Here is a 23,488-nt window from a genome sequence, read left to right on the forward strand (position 1 = left end):
GCGCCCATGCAGCCGCATGCGACCCTTCCTCTCTTCGTCAGGCCAAGGACAGATGGCGGCGTTGACGCGGCTGGTCCGGCCACCCATGCATGCAGCGACAGCCTGGTCGGACGCGATCGTCACGTAGCCACAGCGTACTCGACGCTGATGGCTGCACATTGGATGGCCAGCAATCGGCATTGCGATGGCCTCGCATGTCGCCTACGCCATGCGACCTCAACAAGAACACGCTGCTGCTGATGGAGCCGTCCATGGCACAAGCCGGCCGAGGACACACGATACATGCATGTATACTTAAAGAAGAGACTATCAGGAGCCGCGAGCGAGCGGGGTGCGAGGCCACTTAAGGCGTCGTTGCCGCGTCGGTCGTCGAGAGCTCAAAGACATCCCAAATGTTGCCGTTGACAAAGTTGTTGTCGACGATCGAGACCAAGAAGAACGTGTCATGGACCTCCTTGAGGAGCGCGTAGGAGGCCGAGTTTGTCTCGTAGAGCGATCCCCAGAGCGAGAGCCAGAGGCTGAACGCCTCGTCCTTCCAGGCCATGAACGAGTCCGTGTCGACGATCGTGGGCTGCAGAATCTCCTTGTTCGGGAACGAGCCCCACGTGACGGCGGTCGTGCCCTTGCCCACGTTCGAGTACGAGTTGCCGTGCACGTCGACCGCGTGGTACTGGACCCACTTGAGCTTCGAGACCTTCTCGATGATGTGCTTGAGGTTCGCCGGCGACACAAAGCACTCGACGTACGCCTTTTGGTAGACGCGGCCGCCGGGCCCGCCCCAGCCAAACATCGGGTCGTCCGAGGGCGCCGCGTTCACGCGCGGCTGCGAGTTGATGGTGAGGAAGCCCGCGCGGTTGAGGCCCGCGAGCAGCTCCTGGATCGACTTGGTCTCGAGATGCAACGGCGTGTCGCACCACGGCAGACTCTTGAGCGCGCCCATGCAGTAGCGTGTAAACGTCTCGTAAATGTCGTCGAGTGACGTCGGCGCGTCGCCCCACATGGCCTTGCGGTCCGCAATCGAGTGCGTCGCGTGCATGTAGTGCGACTCGCTGAGGTCGCCAAACGCTGGCGACTTCGGACGCGCCCCACCGGCCGTTGGGAAACTCGTCCCAGCTCGACGTGCGGTCGAGGTAGCTCTTCGGGCGGTTGGCCCAGAAGATCGGGCGCACCGACTCGGACACGCGCTTGATCATGGTCGACGGCCGCCACGGCAGCTCGCGGCGCGCCGACGAGATGAGGTCGAGGCCCTCAAGGATCAATCGCGTTGAGCGCTCGAGGTTGAGCGTGTACATGTGGAGGCCTGCGACGCCTGCCTCGAGCAGCTCCTTGCACATTTGGATGCCGAGCGTGACGCCATAGTCCTTGACCGCCTCGTCGTTGTCCTTGATGGGCGCGAGCGCCTCGTGGATCGCGGCCGGGATCGTCTTGCAGCACATGGCGCTCATGCGCGTGAACCCGAGGTAGCTCTGGATGGGCATGATGCCCGGCAGGATCGGGCACGATATGCCGATGGCCCGACACCGGTCGACGAACCCGAGAAAGATTTTGGCGTCGTAAAAGAGCTGCGAGACGACAAAGTCGGCGCCCGCGTCCACCTTTTCTTTGAGATGGCGCAGGTCCTGCTCGAGGTCGGTCGAGTCCGGGTGGCCTTCCGGGTACCCGGCGACCGCGATGCAAAAGTAGTCGCCAAACTCTTGGCGAATGTACTTGACGAGGTCGAGCGCATACGAGAAGCCGCCGTCGCACTCTTCAAAGGTCGTCTTGCCGCGTGGCGGGTCGCCGCGCAGCGCGAGGATGTTTTGAATGCCCGCGTCCTTCGCCGCGTCCAGCGCGTTCTTGATGCTGCCGCGGCTCATGTTGGTGCACGTGAGGTGCATGAGCATCTCGAGCCCCGAGAACTTTTGCACGTTGGCGCTGATTTCGAGCGTGAGCTTGTCCGTGGAGCCGCCGGCGCCCCACGTCATATCGCAGAAGAGCGGGTCCATCTGCGCCATGCAGTCGATGCGCGAGTAGAGGTTCGTCACGCCGGCCTGCGTCTTGGGCGGGAAGTACTCGAACGAGTAGAACGTCTCGTCCTTCTCGAGCTTGGCACGGATCTTGTCGATGATCTTCATGCTGCAAATTGCCAACTGGCACGAATCTCGAACTCTAAGATCGCAATGATTGCGCATATGTCGCTCTCTTGCGTTTTGTATACTTGGGACGACGCCGGGTCCAGGCATACAAAACGCAAGTCGTTTTGAAACGCCTGTCGACCATACAAACACCAAGTGTACTCGCCGTCACTCGACCGCCATACATTGGCGCAGAGAAGGTTCCCCGTCGGGTGACATACAAAAAACGAGATAAAACGGCCACGCCATACAAACACCAAGAGAAATTCCGCGCCCAGCTGGAATGCAACACGCATACAAAAAGCTAGTCAGCTGGAAGCAGATGGGCCCGCCAGGAGGCACGGTAAACCAGGCGTGTTGTACGTACGGCAACGAACGTACGTTGATTAACTTAGTTTTTGTAAACCAAATACGCAATGTACATTGGACGAAGGAGAAAGATCGCTAGTTTGGCTGCTTTTGGGCGGGCGACAATCCTGTTGAAGTTGGCCACGCCCAAGTGCAAGGAGCGGATCCACGGGACCGAAACAAGGGACTGTTGGTGTTTATTATAGGTACACATGGGAATTGAAGTGGCCATTCCTGTGGTCGTCTGCGAGTGCGGTATGCTGCAGAGGCACTCGGATGCTTCTTGCCATTGCGAGGTGCTTCACCACGTCAACTTGCTGCGATTGGTGGAGGCGCAAGAGAGTGGGAGTTCACGCTGGCGTGACGTGGCAATGTGTGACTCGTGGTGACAAAAACGCGTTTTTACGTGGATTTCGACACGTTAAAGTACCATGGACCGAGCCGTCGGGGTGATGACTGGATGCGTTTGAGAATGAATCAGCCCCGCCTCCGAGGTGCGAGAGCGACGTGGCTGAACTCGGGTCTTTGCTGCAACGCGTCGGCGTCGACCTTCACGCAGTACGGGAAGTACTTGGTTTGGTGGTGCTCGCAAGGAATCTGGCAGTGTTTAGTGTCAGGTTGGTGGAGCCAAGAAGCCCGATCAACAGTGCTACAAGACGCCCCACTGCAACTAGGACGTAGTAAACTTATCTATCTTTATTGCTCAACATCTCGACGATTCGTATGAGCGGCACGTTCTGCGTCATTCATAGCTTCAAACATAATTATGTCTTCATCGTCGTACGCGTCTCGGGAGCTCTGGAGACAGGAGAGCACACAGGCAAGGACGAGGCTCATCGCCCCCAGCGCGACTGCCGACGCTGCGAGTGCATTTGCATCGCGTTGGATCTTGGCGGGAAACGTCGTGTGGTAGCATACGTCCGCGAACGTCGTCCCGAATTCCGGCTTCATCGTGGCATAGCGGCACGCGGGGCTCAGCTCCGGGTAGACCTTCGGGCTGCTGTACGAAATGCAGAAGGTCGAAAAAATATCGACCCACATATTGCGTACGCAGTTGTCGTCGATCCAGTCGCTAAATGCCGACGGCTCGTGCATCCGTTGGCAGCCGTCGCAGAGCGCGCTCAACGTCGGATCGGCCGTCAAGACACTTGGTGCCACTTGGTCGCAAAAGTTGGTCAGCGTCGTCGAGTTGGTCATTGGGACGTCAAAAAAGGTTGCGTTTCTCGCGGCGCTTTGAAGCAGGCTGCTAGTGCTGTACGTCGCGTTGATGACCCCGAACCGGACGACCGCACGCATCGGGAAGCTGTCGCAGTAGACGTGACCGCGCTTGGCGCAGTACGCTTCGTCAAAGCGCTGCCGGAGTGCAGCATCGTTGTCCGTTGATGAACAGTCGACATTCCTTGGCGGCTGCCAATAAAGGTTGTACGGTGGGTAAGCGCCGCGGTAGTTGCCCCTTTGCAGGAAGCTCTCTTCGTCCAGCGTAAGCTTCGTGACGATATCTGGATCATGCGCGCACATAAAGGCAGCGATAGCGATGGCCGTGAGGAGCGCGACGTGGAGCAAGCTCAGCCATATGAGCGGTGTCAGCGTCGCCAGCTTGGACGCGCGAAAGACGTACACAAGAGAGAGGATACAAACGACGAGGCTGGCGCCAGCGCACGAGAGCAACACGGCGCCCGAAAGGTACGGTAACATGTACGAAGAGGACCCGAGCGCGATCAGGACGATGAGATTGTAGAGCAGCACGAGGCTGGTGGCGCCAAGAAAGACGCGGAGCTGCCACGAGAGCAGAAGCATGCTCGACAGAGGCAATTGACAACTGTCCATTTAGAGTGTCATCCACGCGCGACATGTTGACGACATCCCACGTCATCCGCTCTGTCCACGCGAGAGGTGGATTCAAGATGGGCATAAACCGTGGTTGTTGTTGTTGAAATGAGTCCTCTCGTTATTTTACGGATTAAGGGTCCTATATCTAGGGTCGTCCTACCTCCGACCTAATATCCGGTAGGCACGATTTTCCGGCATATGCTGTTTCTTTGCTTCTTCCGTGTGTTCCTTGTGGCACTTGCCGAGCGTGGCCTTATTATGGTGACCGTCTTCAGTGACATTCGTGTCCGGATGGGGGGGGAGTCCGGATAGAAAAATCGGCGCGTCGGGAATCGAACCGGCGACCTCGGGAGGCAGAAGCAGGAATCATACCGCTCGGCTCAAGCGGCCCCCCTGCATAAACCGTGGTTGTCATACGCTGGGTTCCACTCCCACATGCTGATATCGCGATGGACATCGGCTCCAAATGTGGACACAAGAAAAGAGTCCTGTGTTTCCTCGTGCACCGCGGAGAAGGTAGCGCCCTTTGACTTACACGGGTCCTATTCTGTCATAGACCACCCGAGTGTTGTTGTTCAATGGCACGCGACAGCGTCGGCAGATTTATGCCAAATTATGCTCTGCTCGGTACGTTGTCAAAACGTACCGTGTGATCCTGAATGGATTCAAAAATCAAGACGCCGTATCCGGATATAATAAAACCATCCGGTTACCGGTACGGTACCTTGATGACGCTTTGCTTTTGCTCCTTTGCTCCGAGACCGTAGTCAAGACAAGTGGTCGACTTCTTTTCGTTGGTAGACACCGGTGTACCACCAAGTAGAGCCTCACTTTCTCATTACCGCCATGACTGCGTTAGTCCGATAATGAGGCACCCGGCGTTGTAGGGTTCCGCACGACTTGCCGAGGGGATGGTATACTATATTAGCGCGATGCGCAGTGATGAATGCATTGTGGTCGATCGTCTGCCACCTACGTACCGGTACTAGCGTTTTTTAGCGCCCACCATAAAATCTGGAGGTGGCTGCATGACGCTCTTGGGCAATGATGAAGCCATCCCGGAGCGTTCTACGTCGAGTAACAGGGGTATTTGAATGGAGTTGACTGCAGGCCACTTCTTGCCCCTTCGTCGTGAATGGCTCGACTCGCTGACGCTCACTTTAGCATTTGCAATCATAGCCAAAGCAAGATACAAGTCGGTGGTACTCATTGGGTTGCATTGCCTAACTTTTACGACAGCGCCAAAACCATTCATAAATACGTATCAAAAGCTACTCGATGGTCGTCGCTGGTGATGGTTGCGTCATGGCTTCAAACATCAGTGCGTCTTCTTCGTCCACCGTATCCCGCGAGCCTTGGAGTCGACCAAGCACAATCGCGACGACGAGGCTCATCACGCCCAGCGCGACCGCTGAGGCCGCTAGTGCATTTGCATCGCGTTGAACCTTGGCGCTAAATGATCCGTTGTAGCACACATCCGCGAACGTCGAGCTATGTCGTGGCTTCATCATGGCGTAGCGGCACGCGGGGCTCAGCTCCGGGTAGACCTTCGGGCTGCGGTACGAAATGCAGAAGGTCGAAAAAGTATCGATCCACGAGATCGATTCGCAGTTGTCATCGATCCAGTCGCCAAACGCAGACGTCTCGTGCATCCGTTGGCAGCCGTCGCAGAGCGCGCTCAACGTCGGCTCGGCCGTCAAGACACTTGGCGCCACTTGGTCGCAAAAGTTGGTCAGCGTTGTCGAGTTGGTCATCGGGACGTCAAAGAAGGTTGAGTTGACCGAGGCGCTTGTAAGCCGCACAGTAGTACCGGACGTCGCGTTGATGAGCCCGAACCGAAGGACGGCGCGCATCGGGAAGCTGTCGCAGTAGACATGACCGCGCTTGGCGCAGTACGCTTCGTAAAAGCGCTGCTTGAGTGCCATGTCCTTGTCGGCCGTTGATGGGCACTTGAAATCATCCGGTTCATACCAGACATATGTGAATGATGGGTAGGCTCCGTCGAACATCATGACCTTCAGGAAGGCACGGTCGCTGGTAGCGCGCTGGAGAAGTGGCTCGACGTCATGCGCGCACATAAAGGCAGTGACAGCGATGGCCGTGAGGAGCGCGACGTGCAGCAAGCTCAGCCATATGAGCGGCATGAGCGTCGCCAGCTTGGACGCGCGAAAGACGTACACAAGAGAGAGGAAACAAACGACGAGGCTGGCGCCAGCGCACGAGAGCGACACGGCGCCCGGAAGGTACGGTAACATGTACGAGGACCCGAGCGCGATCAGGACGATGAGATCGTAGAGCAGCACGAGGCTGGTGGCGCCAAGAAAGACGCGGAGCTGCCACGAGAGGAGAAGCATGCTCGGCAAAGGCAATTGACAACTGAAATGACCGCGTGGACGTCGTTTCTCTCCTTCAACCACGTAATCCAATACAAATGCTCTGTCCACGCGAGAGGTGGATTCAAGATGGCCATAAAACCTGGTTGTCATACGCTGGGTTCCACTCCCACAAGCTGATATCGCAATGGACATCGGTTCAAAATGTGGACACAAAAAGAGTCACGTGTTCCCTCGTGCGCCGTTGTGAAGGTAGACACGTCCTCTGACTTGACATATGTCTTGTTTCATGCTCGCGAAGCAGTCGGCAGATTTATGTTCTGCTCGGGACGTTGTTTTTGGTGGTTTTTGGTACAGTATTGACGTTTGATCCTGAATGGATTCAAAAATCAAGGGCAATCGTATATTCTGGAAGTTGATAACGTTGGCTACCCCGGTACGAGACATTCACCACCGAATGACGCCGTCAATGGTCGATTCGTTTTGTGTGGCAGGCATCACTTGTCGAGGTGATGGTACGTATTAGAGCAAGGCTCAGGGAGGGAGGCATGGTAGCTGATCGTCTGCGACCTACAGGCCAACAATAGAGATTTAAAATAAACGGCAAGCAATCCTATTTTAATCGGAGCTCGCATGACGCTCTTGGGCAAGGACGCTGACCCGGCCGAGGTGACGGTCCATGCGACGGGCCTCTCTTCGTCCCCGCCAAAAGCGCTGGCCGAACGACAGCAGCACGTGAGCGTCGGTCAAATGCTCCAGCGCCAACACCGCGACTCGTTCAGCGACTCGGAGCCCGTTGCGGCAGTAGCATCCAGCGGCACCGTCGCCGACATCAAGAAGGCAGAGCCGGCACCAACACCCGTCATCACGCCCTCCGTCGTCCCCAAGCTCACGGACCACGTCCGCAACTTTCGTCAAGTGCTCCAGGAGCTGGTCGCGCAAGGGTACGTGATCCGATGCGCCGGTCTTTGTACTTATCGGTACACAGGGCCATTGTCACCACCAACAAGGCGCTGTACACGCAGCAAGGCAACTTGGCGTTCTACACGCGGGTAGGATGGCGGCGTGGTTTCTCACAGAATCCTCACATTTGTCTAGAAAAACGTCACTCGGCGTCTGCAGCTGCGCGGACACCCGGAGCTCATTCGGCTCAGTAAGCTGTTTTGGGCGACCGTGGTGCCGTCGATGGTCGAGACTATGGACTTTCACCGCTACGAGCAAATTTTTCTCCGGATCCACAAAGTGCTTGCCAAGATCTACCGCGTCGAAGCCGGTGCCATCAACCTCGAGGTGATTTTTGTGTACTTTTTTTCCATGTCCGATAGTTTCCATTCTAGGACGACTGGCGACGCGACACGAACGGCAATTGTCGAGGCTTGAGCTACGAGCTCTTCCACGCGGCGTTGTTTGAAACCATCGGTAGCGCGCATATTCCGAGGCCCGTGGCACTGTATGTGGCTACTAGATATTTGGTGCAACTCGGTCAAGGTCCAAGATGTAACTTGTCCTTGTCGCTTGATGTTGTCGTGATGCATTTGCGATAGTACATCAATCTATTGGCGTCGCTTCTCGATGGTATCACGCGCCTGAACAAGGAAGACAGCGCCTTTCTCAAATCCCTTCGAGGTCCGAGTACACACATCGTACTTGAGAACGCACGAGGTGTTTTGTTTAGACATTCGTGCACTCGATTCAAAAGCTCGGCCGCTCTCAGCGCCGTCGGCGCGAGCCAAATCCACGTCGCCGATCAAACCGATTGCTGAAGAGGCACCGTTTCTGAAGAAAATCAAGCCCGAAAAAAATCCACCCCCCAGTGCCCCCCGACGGCCGTCCAAGTCGCCCACCAAGCCACCGACGTCGAATCACGTACCCACAACCGCAAAAACAACAGCGCAGTTATCACCGACCCGCCTCGGTAGCGATTTCTTCCTGCATTGGACAAGAAGACATAACGTTACATCTTGTAGGGCTCGTCAATGCAGCGACGCAAACGAGTTTGACGTCTCTTCACGCGCAAGTCCCGTCACCTCCAGTCTCCGAGTCGTCCGATGAAACAACGACGCGTCTACCAACGACAACAACGACAACAGCGTCCAGCTCGTCCAAGACACCTAGTCCAACGAGAAGTAGCCCTTCCAAGCCAACGAGTCGACCAAAGACCAGCCCATCGCGACCAGCAAGTCCACCTAAAAGCAGTGGTTCCACGACTGCATCACCGAGTCCATCCAAAGCGACGCTTGACGCTGGCGGTGACCGACAGCAAATGGTGCCGAGCCCCCCGAAGCCAGACCGACCGCGTCCCAAATCGTCCCCACTCAAGCGCAGTACGCCATGGACGCCTCCACAGGGCTACAACAGCAGCATCGTATACGTCGACATCAATGGCCACGCGATACCACCCATCAACTTTGAGTTTGACGTGGAAAATCCGCCGCTGCCGCGCCCGCACTCGCCAATGCGAACACGGCCAGCATTTCGCCTCGGACTCTCGACGCCGCGACTGCCCGAAACCATCGAGATGGACGTCGAAGGTCACTGCGTGAAGACGACGAGTGCGGATGCGCCACGCGGCGTCGCCACGTGGCAGTACGAAGAAAAACAAACGTGGAGCGGCTGCCCGAGTGCACGTCGTCGCCGCTCAAAGGAGCGATTTTGTTTTCTCCCTCCACGTACCCGATCGAGCACCGCTGGGTCAAGCGCAGCCAGGCCCGCGCCTTGCACGAGCTCAAAAAGACGCACGATGACGCGCCGCTGTACGACTACTTTCACACGTCGCCACCCCACGAAGACGAGCGTGTGGCGCGAGAGCTGGACCACTAGTTAAATTCGTTGTTCTTGCATTCGACGAAGGGTGCGAATATGATTTGGATTTCTCCACAAACAAGCAAAGACGTCGCTGCTAATAGTCGTTTCCACATCGCCAAAATGATTTTTAAACTTGTTGGGAAGCGTGACGTGCCTGAAACTATATGTATTTACAGTTAGTACATGTTGGTGGGTCTAACTAGTGGAAACACCACGTTGTCGCCGCCTCGAGTGTCGACACCCGACTTGTACCTTGAATGCACCGAGCGACCCCATGGACCCTTGTGGCAACGACGCTAGTTCCTCGTGTACTCAACGCATGGAATGACCCAAGAAAGTTGTCAAAATTGTCTATTTCTGAGCGTTAAAACGCATGCCTCTTGGAAAAAAGCGGTCACATCCGGCAACGTCATGGCCGTCCTGAGCCGCCGCCCGAAACTCAAGCAGCTCCAATCGCTCGAAGACGTATTTGCTACCCTCGATGAGACGCCGTCGCTTGTCGACACGGTCGTTGGCGCCAAGGCAGGCGTCCAGAGTCTTCGGTCGCCGTCCAACTTTGACATTCGCCAGGCGTTGGCCAGTGTCCATCGTCAGGCATCATCCTCGTCGCTCAGCCCGAGTGGTCGCAAAGACGCGGCCCCGACCGTGCCACGTCTGCTGGGGCACACCAACACACTGCGGCGCGTCATCGAGCACCTCGTTCGCGACGGGTACGGTGCAATCTCTGAAGAGACAACGATGTGCGAGGTAGCAAACTGGGCGATGCGACGGAGCCGTACGACCGCCAAGGCAACGAGGCCTACTACACGAACGTAACACTTTGTGCGAGATGAAGCCGCACATACTCAGAAACGCGGACAGGAGAACGTGGCGCGCCGCTTGGGCATTCGCTACGACCCGACGCTGCTGCGGCTCACTCGTCAGTTTTGGGCCGCGGTCGTGCCGTCAACTAAAGACACCATGGACATCGAGAGCTACCAGCGCCTCTACCTTCGCATCCACAAGTATTTGATCGAGCGGTTTGACATTCGAGACTCGAAAGCCAAAATTCAAGTAAGTCGATTATAGACCCTCGTCTCATTCGGATGACTAATTACTTGCTAGGACGACTGGTTGCGGGATACGAACAACGACAGCAGTTCGCTCGACTACGAGCTCTTCCACCTCTCTCTCTTTGAGCTCATCGGTACGCTTTCGTTCTCATGTCTTTGTCACTCCAGTTGCATAGATTTGTGGTGCGACTCGCTCGATGCCAACGATGTAAAAACGACATGATGGAAAAGTTGTCTGTCACTCGGGACTCACATGCTGTCTTAGTACGTCCGCCTCTTGTACGCGATACTGGACGGCGTCTCGCACGTCGAGCACGGTCGAATTCACCTCCGCAAACTCCGCCGTGCGCTCCCATGGCGGCATCAGCGACGCTAACCCGGCGACGTTGCGTAGACGTCCGCTTCCGCGACGTGGCCCTCGCCGTCAAGCGCGTGTCGACGGCCTCTGTGCACTGGTATTTGGATGCGATGGACGCATTGCGCGTACCCGCCAAGATCGAGAGCCAAAGCCGTCTCGTAACCTCCAAGCACGCAGCGGTCCACCGGCGGAAAACAACGTTGGGTGCCATCCAAGTGGCGCAACGAACGGGGCGGTCGTCGCTCAGCAGCAACAGCTTGCGCGCGCCTACACCGCCCGGCGGCACCAATACCCCAAATGCGCCAGCGCGTAGCCCGTCCCGACCCGCGTCGTCGCCGCCAACGCGTGCGCGCAACGCGAACGACAGTTTGTACGTCGAGCCTCAGTCGCGCGCCGCCAACAGCCCGGGCACGCAAGAGACGGTCGGCGCGTCAGCGGCCATCGAGCGTCCGTCGACAGCACTGGGTGCGATCAGTACGAGTGCGGCGACGCCCCAGCTCGACATTGCCGGCCGCTGCGCACCCTTGAACGCTGCCAAGTCCCCGCGCCGGAGCACACTGACGGACCGCCAACCCGAGGCGATTCCGCCGTTAAAAGACGCACTTATGCACCGCGCCGCCTCAAGACGCGACTCGGCCGAAGCGCATAGGGCACGCCGCAGCCACGCGCGGGCCGAGCGCGAGCGGCGACGGACCCACCACGAAGATATTAAGCAGGCGCCCCACTACGTCTTGGACTCGTAGCGAAATCGACTCTACAAACACGTTGTCGCCATAGAGTCACTGCTAGAGCTCGCTGCTGCGCTGCGTGGTCGGCGCCATGGGTTGCGCCGTTGTGGCTGGTTGGATCCGATCCTACTGCGGTATCATTGGCGCGTTCCAATCCGGATACCATCCATGGACCAATCCGCACATGGTCTATCCGGATTGCTGACGACCAATGGTAGCAACCTCAGTCGTGTGTGCCAGAGGTCACAAGATCATGTCGACGACCAAGGCCGAGAAGTTCGTGCGCCTGCTGAGCGCCAAGCTCAATGAGCTGCCCCACCTGCCCTTCTCGCAGGCCGAGCTGCGCGAGAAGCTCGAGACGGCGGTCGCGTCGCTGCCCAGCTCGGGCCTGAAAGGCCTCCTCCAGCGCGACATGGAGCACTACGTCGCGCTCTTCCAACAGACCGTGACGGCGACCGCCGCCGCGCCGGCCTCGGACCGCTGCCTCGCCGAGCAAGAGTACGACCTGCTTCTGCAGGCCACGCACGCGACCAAGCTCGTCGAGATGCCCGTGACGCCCGCCGAAGTCTTCTTCAACTACAGCGTGCCAACGACTCTCGACGCATCGACCGCGTCGCCGACCGAGCTCGTCGACGCGGTCGAGCAGATCTGCACGGCGCTGGCGCACGAGCTCGCGACGAACGGCCTCGTGTCCGCCTTGCCGTCGCTCCAGGAGCCGGGCCACGCCGTTGCGCTCTACGTCGCCAAGCTCCTGCCCCTTCTGCACGCGTATCTCGAGCGCATGGCGACGCGCACTACTGGGTTTGAAGCCAGCGACCGCCTCCAGTCGCTGCTGCTCGACACGCTGCGGCTCGTGGGCTTCCACCGGCCGCTGCCGACGCCGTCGACGCCGTCGGTCGTCGCGTTCTACACGCCGGCGCCGACGACCGAGGCGTCATCGTCGGCCACCGAGACCCATGCGCTCGCGCAGCTCTATGCGGTCACGCTGATCCTCGTCCTCTTCTTTCCCGCGCCGTCGGCGGCCGTCGACTCGGACGATTCGGACGACGACGACGACAGCACGCCGGCGCCGACGACGACGACGCCCGAAGCGTTTGTCAGCGATGTGCTTGCGGTCGCGTATCTCGAGGCGAAAGGTTGGCTCGTCGACGTGGTGCTCATGGCGCTGTCGCTGCCGCGGCCGGCGTCGGCTGTCGCCGCCAAGGACGCGCCGCTCACCCGCCTCGTGCTCCAGGCGCTGCGCACGATGAGCTTCGATGTGGGCATGGGCCGCCAGGTCTTCTTGACGCACGTTGCGTGCCTCCGCAAGGCGCGCGCGTACCTCAAGACCGCGCGCCTCGGCCAGTGCCACGAGCTCTCGAGCCTGATCACGCAGCTCACGAGCCTCCCCGTGCCCTTCAAGCTCCTCGACTGGCTGCAGCTTGTGGCGCTCAGTACGTCTCGTGTCTTTTGTGACCGAACATGGTGCGAATCAAATGCCATCGTAGGCGCACTCTCCGACGCGTTGCGGGCGCAGGTCCAAGCCGTCTTGGCGACCGAGAAGCCGATTTCCGTCGACTTGCTCTCGACCAAGTGGACCGACGACGACATTCTCGAGCTCCTCGAGGTGCGCATCTTGTCCGCCACCACGATAACTGTCATGTCTCATACTCTTTTTTGTTATAATTGATTAGAAAGTCCAGAGCCAGTCGTCGGTGGTCGAAGCAAGTGCGGACGATGCGGTCGATGCCGAGACGCTCGCGGCGCCGGACGCCGACATGCCGCTCTTCTACGTCGACAGCACGGGCGCCAACAACTAACTACGTTCGAGTCCGTCTTATTTGCCCCACCCCAAACGATTTGCCTCTCCAAAAAGTGTCTTCTTGTCCACAAAACAGCACATACACAGTGCATCATTCCGTCGTCGTGTTCGCAACTTAGCGGAATTTGTACCGAATGTACGGCAGCTCGAGGTCTTCGCCGTCGAGGTCCGTCGCACACACCTCGAGGATGAGGTACTTTTGGTGAGCGGCAGTGCGTGCTTGGTGATCGACGTCACGAGCTCCGAGATCGGCATCGCCATGCGCTCCTTCGAGCGCGACTTGGCCGAGTACATGGCGTAGAGGATCGTGACTCCAAACGAGAGCATCGACACTTCGGCGCCGTACGTCTCTTCAAAGTACGCCAGGAGCGCCTTGAGCGTCATGTCGCCCTGCGCCATCTCGAGCCGGTCCCACGCGGTCCACTTGTACTCTTTCTCCAAGAGCATCGTGGTCGTCACCTTGGGCGCGATCGGCTCGGAGAATGCAAACAGCGGCAGCGCGAGGTTCACAAAGCCATTCTTGTACGCCTCGAGCGGCTTCTTGAGGAAGACCTTGATGAGCTCGAGGCACACGAGGCCCGTCACGAGCGCCGTCGTCGTCGCAATCGCCGGGATGATCTTGCCCGCGATGAAGCGCGACTGGTGCAAGTCGGCCTCCTGGATCTTGTACGCGCGCGCGCGGAGGTTGGACGTGGCCACGATCACACGCATGTGCGCGTCGTCGTCCTTATCAAACTCGATCGGGTGTAGCGTCACCGCGCATGGCGGTGGCAGCGCCACGTTGCCGCCGCCGTCATGGTTCGTCTTCATCTCTTCGTCGTTGGCCGCAATCTTGACGCCGTCCCGAGGCACGAACGCAGGGACGTGCACGTTCTGGAGGATCGACGCCCAGTCGCCCGTCACCGGAAGGCCATACACTTGGGCGCGGGCCGCCGCGACCGACGCAATAAACTCGCCGTGCAACGGGTCCGACGGCGAAAATGCAATCGGCGTCGGCGCGCGCTTCGGGCCCGACCAAAACGGCGTCCCGGTCGTCGTCACTTGGTCGAGCGGGAAGTTGTGCAGCAGCTGCTTGAGCGAATTCGAAAAGAGCTCTTCAAACTGAAGCCGCGCATACGCAACACAGTCGTCGTACGATTTGGGGGCTTCCGAGAGCGACGCGGCGAGGCGCTCAAACGTCTCGGCGCTCGCGTTCTGCGCGTGGAGCTTGGCGACAAAGTCGGGGGTCGACACGTACGCATTGACATCGCTCGGCGACTGGAAGAACGTGCCTTCAAACCAATCGCGCGCCCACTGCAGCGTGTGCTCGATCGCGTTCGGAAAGTTCTTGAGCGTGCAGATCGGAATGCTCTTCTCCGGCGGGTCGCGCGACGCGCCATAGTTCTCCGTCACGTGCGGGACAACGACCTGCGTGTTGCCCTTCGTGCCCAGCGTGCCCGACTCGAGCATCGGCAGCCCGTAAAAGAGGCAGCGCGCGTCCATGTACAGTCGCGCCTGGACGTTGTCGAGGGCCGTGCAGACGCCCGAGAGCTGCTCGTAAAACGCATCGTCAAAGAGCGCTTCGGTCTCGTCGCCGACGCGCGCGACATGCGCCGAGACACGGACGTTTGGGTTGATGCTGCGGATGGCCTTGGCCGCCGTCGTCGACTTGGCCGAGCCCACGTCCGTGCTTCGAAATAGAAACTGGCGATTCAGATTCGACTTTTCAATCAGATCCATGTCGGTGAGATGGATGCCGCCGCCCGACGACGTCCCGAGACCCATGAGCGCCCAGTTCTTGAGCATCTCGCAGCCGATCGCACCGGCGCCGACCAGAAAGAGACTCAGGCCCTCGAGCATGCTCTGGATCGATTGGCCAAACACTGCAATCTGGCCGTCGTAGCGCGAGTCGCGCGGCGCGCACTCCTCGACTGTCAACGGCGACGTCGGAAGACACTCCATCGCGTCAAAGTAGAACCACTGGTGGATCGGCGTAAACTTGCCCGAGCACGCTTTCAGCGCTTCTTGCCCGACGATACCGCCGAGGAGCGCGGTCATGGGCGCCACGACGCCGCGCGCCGACCGCGCCAGCGACTTGACGACCTCTTCGCTCGCCTCGGTCCACTCGATTTCGATCGACTTGATGTTTTTGGCGAGCGCGAGCACTTGCGCAGCCATGTCGCTGTCACCCGACGTCGGCAGCGCGCCGTTGGTCGCGGCAAACTGGTCGAGCGCCTGGAACGCCACGTGGAGCACCTCGGACCGGCCGATCTTGGCAAAGTCGCTCATGAGAAACTCGCCCGGCGTCTCGGTGGCCACGTCCATGGGCGCAAACGTGAGCGTGACCGGCTGCTTGACCTGCGTGACGTAGCCAAACGCTCCGGACGCCGTCGCCCCGGAAACGTTGTCGATCGTAAACGTGTACGGGCCTGTGACCGTGATCGGCAATGGCGCGCATCCGTTGAGGTGGCCCACGCCTTGGATCTCGCGGAACGTCACATGGTCGCCCGTCTCCATCTGGTGGCGCGCGTCGTCGGTAACCGTGACGAGGAGCTTCGACTCGGTCAACGGCGAGACGGACGCGACCATGCACGTGATCGGCTGCTCGCCGTCCTTGTCCGACACGACAAACGCGTCGCCAAAGTCGCAAAAGACCGACCCAAACACCCCGCGCGCCTCGGTCGCAATGAATGCAATGCTGTGCTTGTGGCAGATCTGGTTGATCTGCGTCGCGTAGGCGCGCGAAGCATTGCAGAGCACGACAACCTACCGCAGCGTGAGACCACATGCAGCATGGACCGTGCGACGTACGCGGAACTGCTCGAGGAAGGCTTCGTCAATGGCACCGACATGGTGGTGCACGGGCACGTACGGGTTGAGCTCGGCGAGCTTGCGCCAGCTGGCCTCGGCGCGGCCGACCTGGTTCTTGACATCGTCTTCGGTAAGGTAGAACTGCGCCGAGAGGTCCATATAGGTCGATGGCGCGTCGTCGGCGACGGTCACCGACTTGACGCCGGCGAGCACGATGTTCTTGGCGATCTCGACGCCGAGCCCATCGAGGTTGAGGAGGAGGACGTTGGACTCGCCCATGCGCGCCTGCGCCTCGTGGCCCATGACGTAGAGCTGCCGGCTGTAGAGCCCCTCGTCGATCGGGGCAGCCATTTCGACCTCTGCTTTACCACGCAATTTCGACACTGACCTGCATTTTGCCCTACGGCATACAAAAACCAAGTGTAATAATTTAAGAAGCTACATAAAAATACGAAATCCGATTCTAGAATAGAATCCTGGGGCGTCGAGATGACGCCGAGAAGCTGCGCCATGACCACGGCCGCGTCCATCGCAGGCCACGGTGCCATCATCCGCGCAAGGAGCGTCCATGGGCCCATGGTGCTATAGCTGCGTCCATGGACGAGCTCGGGAGGACGACGCCATCGTGGCCTCGACGGTCGCTTTGGCCTCTGCATGGCGCTGCTCGCGACAACCACGTCGACCATGGCCTGCTTGGCAGAGGCTCGCCGTGCGCACACGCCTACGTACATGCAAGCCTGCCGCCTGGCACGACGAAGGACGTCAGCACTTCTTTTGTCGACATCATTGCGCAGACCCGCGAGTAGAAGCTCGTGCAAGCGACGTGGGACGAGCTCGAGACGAGGCCAAGGCGCATCGCCGCAGCTCCGCTTGTCCGCGCCGAGGTAGAGCGATGGCATACTTCCTCGTACACCTTCATCAGGAATCAAGTGACACAAGGAGTACGTGTGGCCTTCTTGTCATGAAGTGACCGGCCACGCCATGGCGGTCATCAGACACTGCCACGCGAGAGCGTCCGGGCCAACGACACTCTGAGAGAGAGGAATACAATGCAGTTGCTCGCCGTGGTGCATGCGTCGAGGCATGTCTACCTCGGTGGCGCTGGCACTTCCTGCTTTGACTACGTTGGATCTTCAATCGAGCAGATGGACTTGATGCATGCTCGCCAGTTGGCGTTTTGGCCGCAAAGTGTCCTTTTAAGAGGTCGCAAGTAGCAGAGTCCCAAGTACAGCGCCCGGCCTGAGGCGAGCCACGCTGTGAGGATTGGTAGCCAGCCCTCGCTTGCAAACACATCGTCGACCGCTGCGGTGAGGTCCATGCGCGTGACGTACTGGGCTGCGCCGGCGATGGCAGCGCCCCGCATTCCACTGAGCTCGTCGACGAGACTACGGTTGAGGCCGTTGCAAGGCATGGGAATCCGACACAGGACGCCGTGGCTGGTGTGGTGCAGTTGCGAGGAGACGCACATGGACGTTGTATCCGAAAGTCAGCTTAGCCGAGTGGGCAAGGCGTTAGCCTGCTAAGTTAATGGACTTGATCTTGTGGCTCTACTGGGTTGCAAAATGGATGGTCGCATTCGCCTCGGGATCGCACTGCGCAGGACGTCATTATTGAGCCGGCCAAGATGGTCGATCGAGATGGAGCCAAAGACAACCGGCAGCGCAGCAAGCACCGTCGATGTGTACCGGCCATCGATGGCTTCGATGCAAACCTGCAGCCAGTGGCTGTCCTCCACGGCGCCAGGCGTTCTAACGCGCGTTCGGAGCGTAGCCAGCGGCACGTCAAGTGCATCCCGTGGCTGCGCTTCGAGCAGCGAAAGAACGTCCTTGGTCGACTCCGAGCACTGGGCGATGCGGACGAGGACGCCAGCGTGGTCCATTGAGATCGGCGCAGCACAAGTCTACTGGCTCATGCCCAACATCACCAAGTTGAACCCGCCGTTCTATCCGGATGTAACGCTTGAAAATGCAATTTAGGGGGTTTCAAAGTTCAAAACCCGGTCAACGCCGGCGCCGGCCGCGAAAATTGACGCGATCTGATTGGTCTATTCTTTGTAGCGGGACCAGTTCAGTCGCGCTGGGCCATCCGTCCCGACCGAGATTTCCGTGGCCGGAGCTGGCCTTGGATGATTACATCATCGAGTCATTTTCAAATGGAGGAAGGCGCCAAAACCAAGATGCTACATTGGCACAAGGACGTCTGCGCTGAAGCAACGTGTCGCTGTGGCAAGTCCTCCGTTGCCCTCCTCATCGACTGGCTCACGGTCGACGCCGACGCCGGCTTTCCCAACTATGCGCGATGGAGACGCGGCAGCAAGGCGAAGGCCGGCACGAACAAGATCGGGATTGCAGGCGAGATCTCCTTCGACCTTGTAAAGCACGGCCTCCACCGAAGCGACAAGTCGGTCAAGGCCAAAATTGAAGAGTTGGAGACCAAGTACGGAAATGTGCTCGACAAGTACGGCAGCGGCATCGACGAAGACGAAACCATTCTTGTACGTCCCTCTTGTACTACGTGGTCAGCAAGCCTCAAAACGTCGCGCTCGCTAGGGCGACGTACTTAAATTATGCCCCCACTACAACGAAATCAAGGGTGTTCTTGGCTCTCGCCCACCCGCGCGCCCAGTGCTCTGCTCCTCGAACGAAGACGAGACCCCGGTAACGATGGCATCTCTATCGCGTTTTGCCGATGACGACGACGACGACGACGACGATGACACCGAACACAACGAGTCCGATGGAGGCGACGCGGTGGGCAAAGAGCCGGCAGAAGAGCCGCGCGGCGACGAAGACGCAGCCAGCCCTCGCCCGCAGCCGCCTCCAAGGGACGAGGGCTCGCCACCGCGATCGGTCCTTGCGTCGTGTGCGAGGACGCCTTCGTCCAACTCGTCCGAGAAGGGGCGCGAGAAGCCGTCAGATTCGACCCATACGACCCGGGCACCAGACTCAGCCTCCAAGCCGCCCGCCAAGAAGATCAAGTTGGACAGCGCCCGCAAGACACCGAAATGTATCGCCGAAGGTATGGCATACGGTTTTCAAGATATGTCCGCTGTGACGAAAGGCGCCATCGAGCGCATGTTTGAGAGCCGCTCGGCCGAGCTCGAGTACAAGAAGGCCAAGGACAAGAGAGAGCTCGCGGCCAAGATGACCAAGGATCAAGTCGATCTCGAGAAGAAAGCTCGAGCTCGAGATGAAGAAGTCGGAGCTCGAGATGAAAAAGTCCGATGCGATCGAAAAAACACGGTCTCTGCGTCATGCCGAGATGATGCAGGAAGCAGCTCTCATGCACAAGATGGGCTTTAGTAAAGAGGAGGTCATGGACTACATTCGTAGCAACCGCCAGGACATTTCAAGACCAAACAGTACATATAGAGTATAATGTTGTCGTCGGACCCAACGTGTTGGCGGGTTTTTTCTTCAATTCAGGCGGAAAGAGTGAGTGGAAATGGCACGAGAGACCTTAAAAAGAACGACGTCCAACGCAAGTGGAAAATATGCACACGACCAAGGGCTTGTACACATGTAAGGTCATGTTGTTGTGCTTACGTCGATAGTGAGAACCCTACAGTGAGGTGGGTAAGACGCTCTGGAGGCGTCCAAATGGGCCAGCCGGGTGCGCCAGCGTTGGCGGGCCACGAGCGTCGTTGTTGCCGTTGTCACCGTCGTCCGTCGAGGACCATGTTGTGCAATGTGGCAGCACATCGTATTAAAAGCATCATGGTGATTTTGGCAATATCGCATCACAGTGCGACGCATCGCCAGTCGTTCGTCGGCAAGCGATGACGTTGCAGGACCCGAGTTGATGAGCAGCATCGAAGAAGACGACCATGGAAGCGTCGAGGTCGAGCCAGTTGACGGAAGAGCTGTCAACTGGCAGCCGTTGTGATGAACCAAGATGCGCAAGCAGCCCACGATTGTCCGGTGGCTTGGCGTCCTTCAACTGCTGCGGGCACAGAGCGGCGCTCCCCAAAGCAATGAGCTCCTCACACGACGAACGCGGCACATGCAGTTTTGGACGCGTCGGTTGATGCGCCGCCGCCTCGGTAAGCAACGTCTGCGGACATTGCTGGGATTTTCAGTGGACCTGCTACTAGTATGCTTTTTGATCGGCTCGAATTCGAAATCGTGATCGGGAGCAAAGGCTACTCGACAACGCTCGTCGGTACCAGGTCATGTACCATATGACCTGGTACCGGCTTCGTCGTTGCCGATCCAAGGATGGGGACGTGTGTGGAAGTTGCCTCTCACAGACGGGATTGATGCGATTCAATCCGACATGTAACTACGGTACACAGGTGTAGTGAGGGGTCCTTCAAAGCGACCGGCCAAATACTTGGTACATCAACGGTCGACTTTGAGAGAGGCCATCCCTATCATAGGTAGGCTCCAGGGTACTAGTAGGCTCTTTTGGATCGGGTTGTGCGGTCTGTCGTCAGGTTCGACGCAGCTGTACTCAAAATTATTTACCGCTGGAAAAAGAAAAGGGATTTAAATGTGTTTCTAGAACTGTGTGGTTGTATTGCAATATCGCCATAGCATATAAAATATGACGGTCCCTTTTGATAAAAATATTGAGCAGCGCCGAACCCGAGACGATGCGCGCCGGGTCTGAGAGTCCCTGGAGTATCCACATATACCCCACGCCCTCAGGCCTGGACACGCGGACGGCAGCCCAACCCGTGGACGCTGATACACCGACCCCGAGATGATGCGCGCCGGGTCTTGAAGAGTTTTTGGAATTTCCTGATGGACACCATGCTCTCGGACCTGGACGCGCCCAACCCATGGCACACACGTATGTGATTGGGCAGGTTTTTAGTGAGTATAGCTCTTTTCCTGCCCGAGTGCACGGCTTTTCCTCTCTCGAGGTTTTCCCACTCGAATGCGAGCTAAATCGTCGTAATACACGCGCGTTTTTCAGCGCATCCGCGATATACTCACCGTGTAGCAACATCCCGTGTGTTTGATTGACCTACCCTCCGTTCGTATCGCGAGAAGCAGTATGTACCCGCCATCTATACTTATATACGGCCTGGCAGCGCTAGACCGCCACCGATCTCCCGTCGCTCGGATGAGGATCTTTTCTCCGGATTAGCTCGTAAATCTACTAGTACGTCCAGCACGTCGTCATCGTCCGATTCGTGACGGATATTGCTGCCTCCTCCACTCGCTGGCGCTGGTGCTGCTCACACCACCGCTGTTCGCGATGTAGAGCCTCGCGCTATCACCTTGCCCTATGTACTTTCAAGCATCGACGATGTATGGCCGGTCCCGCGCCTCCACCGCGTGGCCATAGTGCTAATCGATAGCGTGGCCGGTGCGATGCGCGTGTTTGTTGCCGTCGGCATGGACGACCTCGGCAGTTGTCCGCGGCCTGCCGTCGCCAAGTGGACGACCAAGGTCAAGTACTTGGCGCTTCAATCAATCAAACGTGTTCGCGTTGAAATCAAATTAGCACAAAAACTAACTCAAAGTCTTTCGCATACGTAGTGCTACGCCCGAATGCGTGGGAGTTGGCACCAGCACTTGGTCGTTGGAAGTGAGCTGGGCACTTGCCGCTTGGGCAGACAATTCGCTTTCCGTGGTTTATCAGGAGACGTCTGCTCCTGATCGTCTACGCTTGCGGTAGAAGGCTTCCCTGAGTGTTTGCATGGACGATCTTTCTTACAGCCAGACCAATGTATTTTGCCTGTCGAGCTAGAAGGTCCATTCCACGGGCGAACCGGAGGAAAGACTTGGTTGTTGCGGACAAGCAGTGCGGCGCACGCATGCCACTGGATAGCGACGTCGAGTCGTCCAGACCGCTGGACCGCCACCAGCGGCTCGAAGAAGACGCGTAGCAGAGCCTTTGACGACGTCCGTTTCATTCAGCTCCACAGCATCCTCGACATTCTTGACAGTACTATCTCCAGCACTGACGCTAATATATGTACTCGTATAGTACATAGTACTACTAGTAGTACATATATTAGCGTCAAGTGCTGGAGATAGAGTATACACTAGCAATGTGCTCGCCGAGAAGTACCGGTACGGTAGTTTGCCTAGCGCCATGACACACGCTCCGTGATCGCATCCTTCCATCGACCACTCGAAGCTCCCAACCACTGTTGTCGTGTCCTGCGTGGCGTACAGAACTCACAGCCATGGGCAGTGCTTCGACTCTCTTCGCCACAAATGGCCGCAGAGAAGGTGAGAGGAGTGTGTGAGAGGCTAACGGCCACAGTGTTCGGTCCGTCGGTTGTCCTACACTGTATTACGTACTGTCTGTTTCACTAAAGAACATCTGCTGAGACGTTTCGTATGTTTTGTGGATGCGTCCTCAGCCGTTCATAAAGCCGCTACTGTAATAGGCATCACATGCATATACCGATGCAGAATCGAAAAGAGATCCATGCTCACATGAGATTACCGCGGAAATGACAGACGACCCGGTACATTTAACAACATTGACGATACTATTAGGCACGACCCTCATTTTGTAGCATGTATAGCCTTGTTCGGTTTCCATCACGGATCCCAAGTCCATTGGCTCAGTTCCTACCTTTTGCATCGGCAAGTAACACGAACACCTCTGCAGTCTGCAAGGTTGCATCCATAGATATATTTTGCATCGCTGGACGCGTGTCGGTTGATGCGAGTAATTCCATGTCCTGGCTCACTGATCACAGCGCCGTGTCCTGCTCTCTTTCGGGTGCTTTTAGGTAAGACAGTGCAGATTGACAAGAAGCCGTGGCCTGTTTGTCAACGCGCGTCCTACTTGCTTTGCAAGTCATCACAGACACATTGCATCGGTTGCGACATGCGGCAATCCGGCCCCGTGACAGGTCGCAAGCGGCGTGGGGGCGCGTGCCCGAGACATGTGGCGCGTGCTTTCAATCGTATGTCTCTACGCGCTTGATGTGCATTGCGTGTGTAACGACTCCAATCCTGTCCCCGTCAACAGCAATTCAATGTCGTCAGGTGCTTCAGAATGGCCTGTCGGTGATCATCTTTCGCCTCATTTTCCAATTCCTCTTCTTCGACAACGATGAAGGCTGCTCTCTTCTCCGCCACGCTCGTTGCCAGCGCACTCCTCTCGGCCGCCGACCACGACGGCTGCGGCTCGGCCACCGGCTCCCCCACGATGGCTCCCACGTCGGCCCCGACGACGCTGGCGCCGACGGCCGCGCCCACCAAGGCGCCCGTGCCGGGTGAGTGGGTGAACCTCGGCGGCTTTGCCCACGAGATCTCGTTCGACGGCAAGAACGCCTGCGTCAAGACGGGCGACGGTGCGTTCTGCGGCCTCCCGACGCAGCCGTTCACGCAGTGGAAGAAGGTGGCGACGACCGTC

The 23,488-nt window shown here is 58.2% G+C and overlaps 8 protein-coding genes across 8 annotated transcripts; 4 read left to right on the forward strand and 4 right to left on the reverse strand.

The window, feature by feature from the left end:
- Window positions 1-343: 343 nt before the first annotated feature.
- SPRG_12015 (hypothetical protein) lies at window positions 344-2,114 on the reverse strand (the record flags this gene model as incomplete). Its single annotated transcript, XM_012351044.1, has 2 exons — window positions 344-1,049; window positions 1,081-2,114. The coding sequence occupies 2 exons, from the start codon at window positions 2,112-2,114 to the stop codon at window positions 344-346; spliced, it is 1,740 nt and encodes a 579-aa protein (XP_012206434.1).
- A 3,449-nt stretch (window positions 2,115-5,563) lies between these two features.
- On the reverse strand, window positions 5,564-6,646 carry SPRG_12016 (hypothetical protein; the record flags this gene model as incomplete). Its single annotated transcript, XM_012351045.1, has 1 exon — window positions 5,564-6,646. One exon carries the CDS (start codon window positions 6,644-6,646, stop codon window positions 5,564-5,566), a length of 1,083 nt encoding a protein of 360 aa, XP_012206435.1.
- A 538-nt stretch (window positions 6,647-7,184) lies between these two features.
- Window positions 7,185-9,548, forward strand: SPRG_12017 (hypothetical protein). The gene is made up of 8 exons (XM_012351046.1): window positions 7,185-7,569; window positions 7,614-7,677; window positions 7,724-7,915; window positions 7,963-8,044; window positions 8,091-8,122; window positions 8,170-8,251; window positions 8,301-8,540; window positions 8,593-9,548. Exons 1-8 carry the CDS (start codon window positions 7,259-7,261, stop codon window positions 9,447-9,449), a joined length of 1,860 nt encoding a protein of 619 aa, XP_012206436.1. The 5' UTR covers window positions 7,185-7,258; the 3' UTR covers window positions 9,450-9,548.
- Window positions 9,549-9,841: 293 nt separating this feature from the next.
- Window positions 9,842-11,583, forward strand: SPRG_12018 (hypothetical protein; the record flags this gene model as incomplete). The annotated part of the gene is made up of 7 exons (XM_012351047.1): window positions 9,842-10,140; window positions 10,182-10,242; window positions 10,292-10,483; window positions 10,535-10,616; window positions 10,659-10,690; window positions 10,748-10,826; window positions 10,877-11,583. 7 exons carry the CDS (start codon window positions 9,842-9,844, stop codon window positions 11,581-11,583), a joined length of 1,452 nt encoding a protein of 483 aa, XP_012206437.1.
- A 206-nt stretch (window positions 11,584-11,789) lies between these two features.
- Window positions 11,790-13,418, forward strand: SPRG_12019 (hypothetical protein). The gene is made up of 3 exons (XM_012351048.1): window positions 11,790-13,001; window positions 13,056-13,174; window positions 13,242-13,418. Exons 1-3 carry the CDS (start codon window positions 11,822-11,824, stop codon window positions 13,365-13,367), a joined length of 1,425 nt encoding a protein of 474 aa, XP_012206438.1. The 5' UTR covers window positions 11,790-11,821; the 3' UTR covers window positions 13,368-13,418.
- Window positions 13,419-13,484: 66 nt separating this feature from the next.
- On the reverse strand, window positions 13,485-16,510 carry SPRG_12020 (hypothetical protein; the record flags this gene model as incomplete). The annotated part of the gene is made up of 3 exons (XM_012351049.1): window positions 13,485-13,522; window positions 13,567-16,114; window positions 16,160-16,510. The coding sequence occupies 3 exons, from the start codon at window positions 16,508-16,510 to the stop codon at window positions 13,485-13,487; spliced, it is 2,937 nt and encodes a 978-aa protein (XP_012206439.1).
- A 1,160-nt stretch (window positions 16,511-17,670) lies between these two features.
- Window positions 17,671-18,038, reverse strand: SPRG_12021 (hypothetical protein; the record flags this gene model as incomplete). The annotated part of the gene is made up of 2 exons (XM_012351050.1): window positions 17,671-17,678; window positions 17,753-18,038. 2 exons carry the CDS (start codon window positions 18,036-18,038, stop codon window positions 17,671-17,673), a joined length of 294 nt encoding a protein of 97 aa, XP_012206440.1.
- Window positions 18,039-18,311: 273 nt separating this feature from the next.
- On the forward strand, window positions 18,312-19,516 carry SPRG_12022 (hypothetical protein; the record flags this gene model as incomplete). Its single annotated transcript, XM_012351051.1, has 2 exons — window positions 18,312-18,653; window positions 18,709-19,516. 2 exons carry the CDS (start codon window positions 18,312-18,314, stop codon window positions 19,459-19,461), a joined length of 1,095 nt encoding a protein of 364 aa, XP_012206441.1. The 3' UTR covers window positions 19,462-19,516.
- Window positions 19,517-23,488: the final 3,972 nt, after the last annotated feature.

This window comes from Saprolegnia parasitica (genome assembly GCF_000151545.1).
Source record: "Saprolegnia parasitica CBS 223.65 unplaced genomic scaffold supercont2.73, whole genome shotgun sequence".
Classification (NCBI taxonomy): Eukaryota; Oomycota; class Saprolegniomycetes; order Saprolegniales; family Saprolegniaceae; genus Saprolegnia; species Saprolegnia parasitica.

What these genes read in the sequence shown, in the direction of transcription:
- SPRG_12019 (XM_012351048.1), top strand. Translation starts at nt 11,822, where the DNA reads ATGTCGACGACCAAGGCCGAGAAGTTCGTGCGCCTGCTGAGCGCCAAG. An exon ending in GCTGCAGCTTGTGGCGCTCA is followed by an intron (nt 13,002 to 13,055) that starts GTACGTCTCGTG and finishes ATGCCATCGTAG; the next exon opens with GCGCACTCTCCGACGCGTTG. An exon ending in ACATTCTCGAGCTCCTCGAG is followed by an intron (nt 13,175 to 13,241) that starts GTGCGCATCTTG and finishes ATAATTGATTAG; the next exon opens with AAAGTCCAGAGCCAGTCGTC.
- SPRG_12017 (XM_012351046.1), top strand. Translation starts at nt 7,259, where the DNA reads ATGACGCTCTTGGGCAAGGACGCTGACCCGGCCGAGGTGACGGTCCAT. An exon ending in CCGGTGCCATCAACCTCGAG is followed by an intron (nt 7,916 to 7,962) that starts GTGATTTTTGTG and finishes TTTCCATTCTAG; the next exon opens with GACGACTGGCGACGCGACAC. An exon ending in ACTCGGTCAAGGTCCAAGAT is followed by an intron (nt 8,123 to 8,169) that starts GTAACTTGTCCT and finishes CATTTGCGATAG; the next exon opens with TACATCAATCTATTGGCGTC.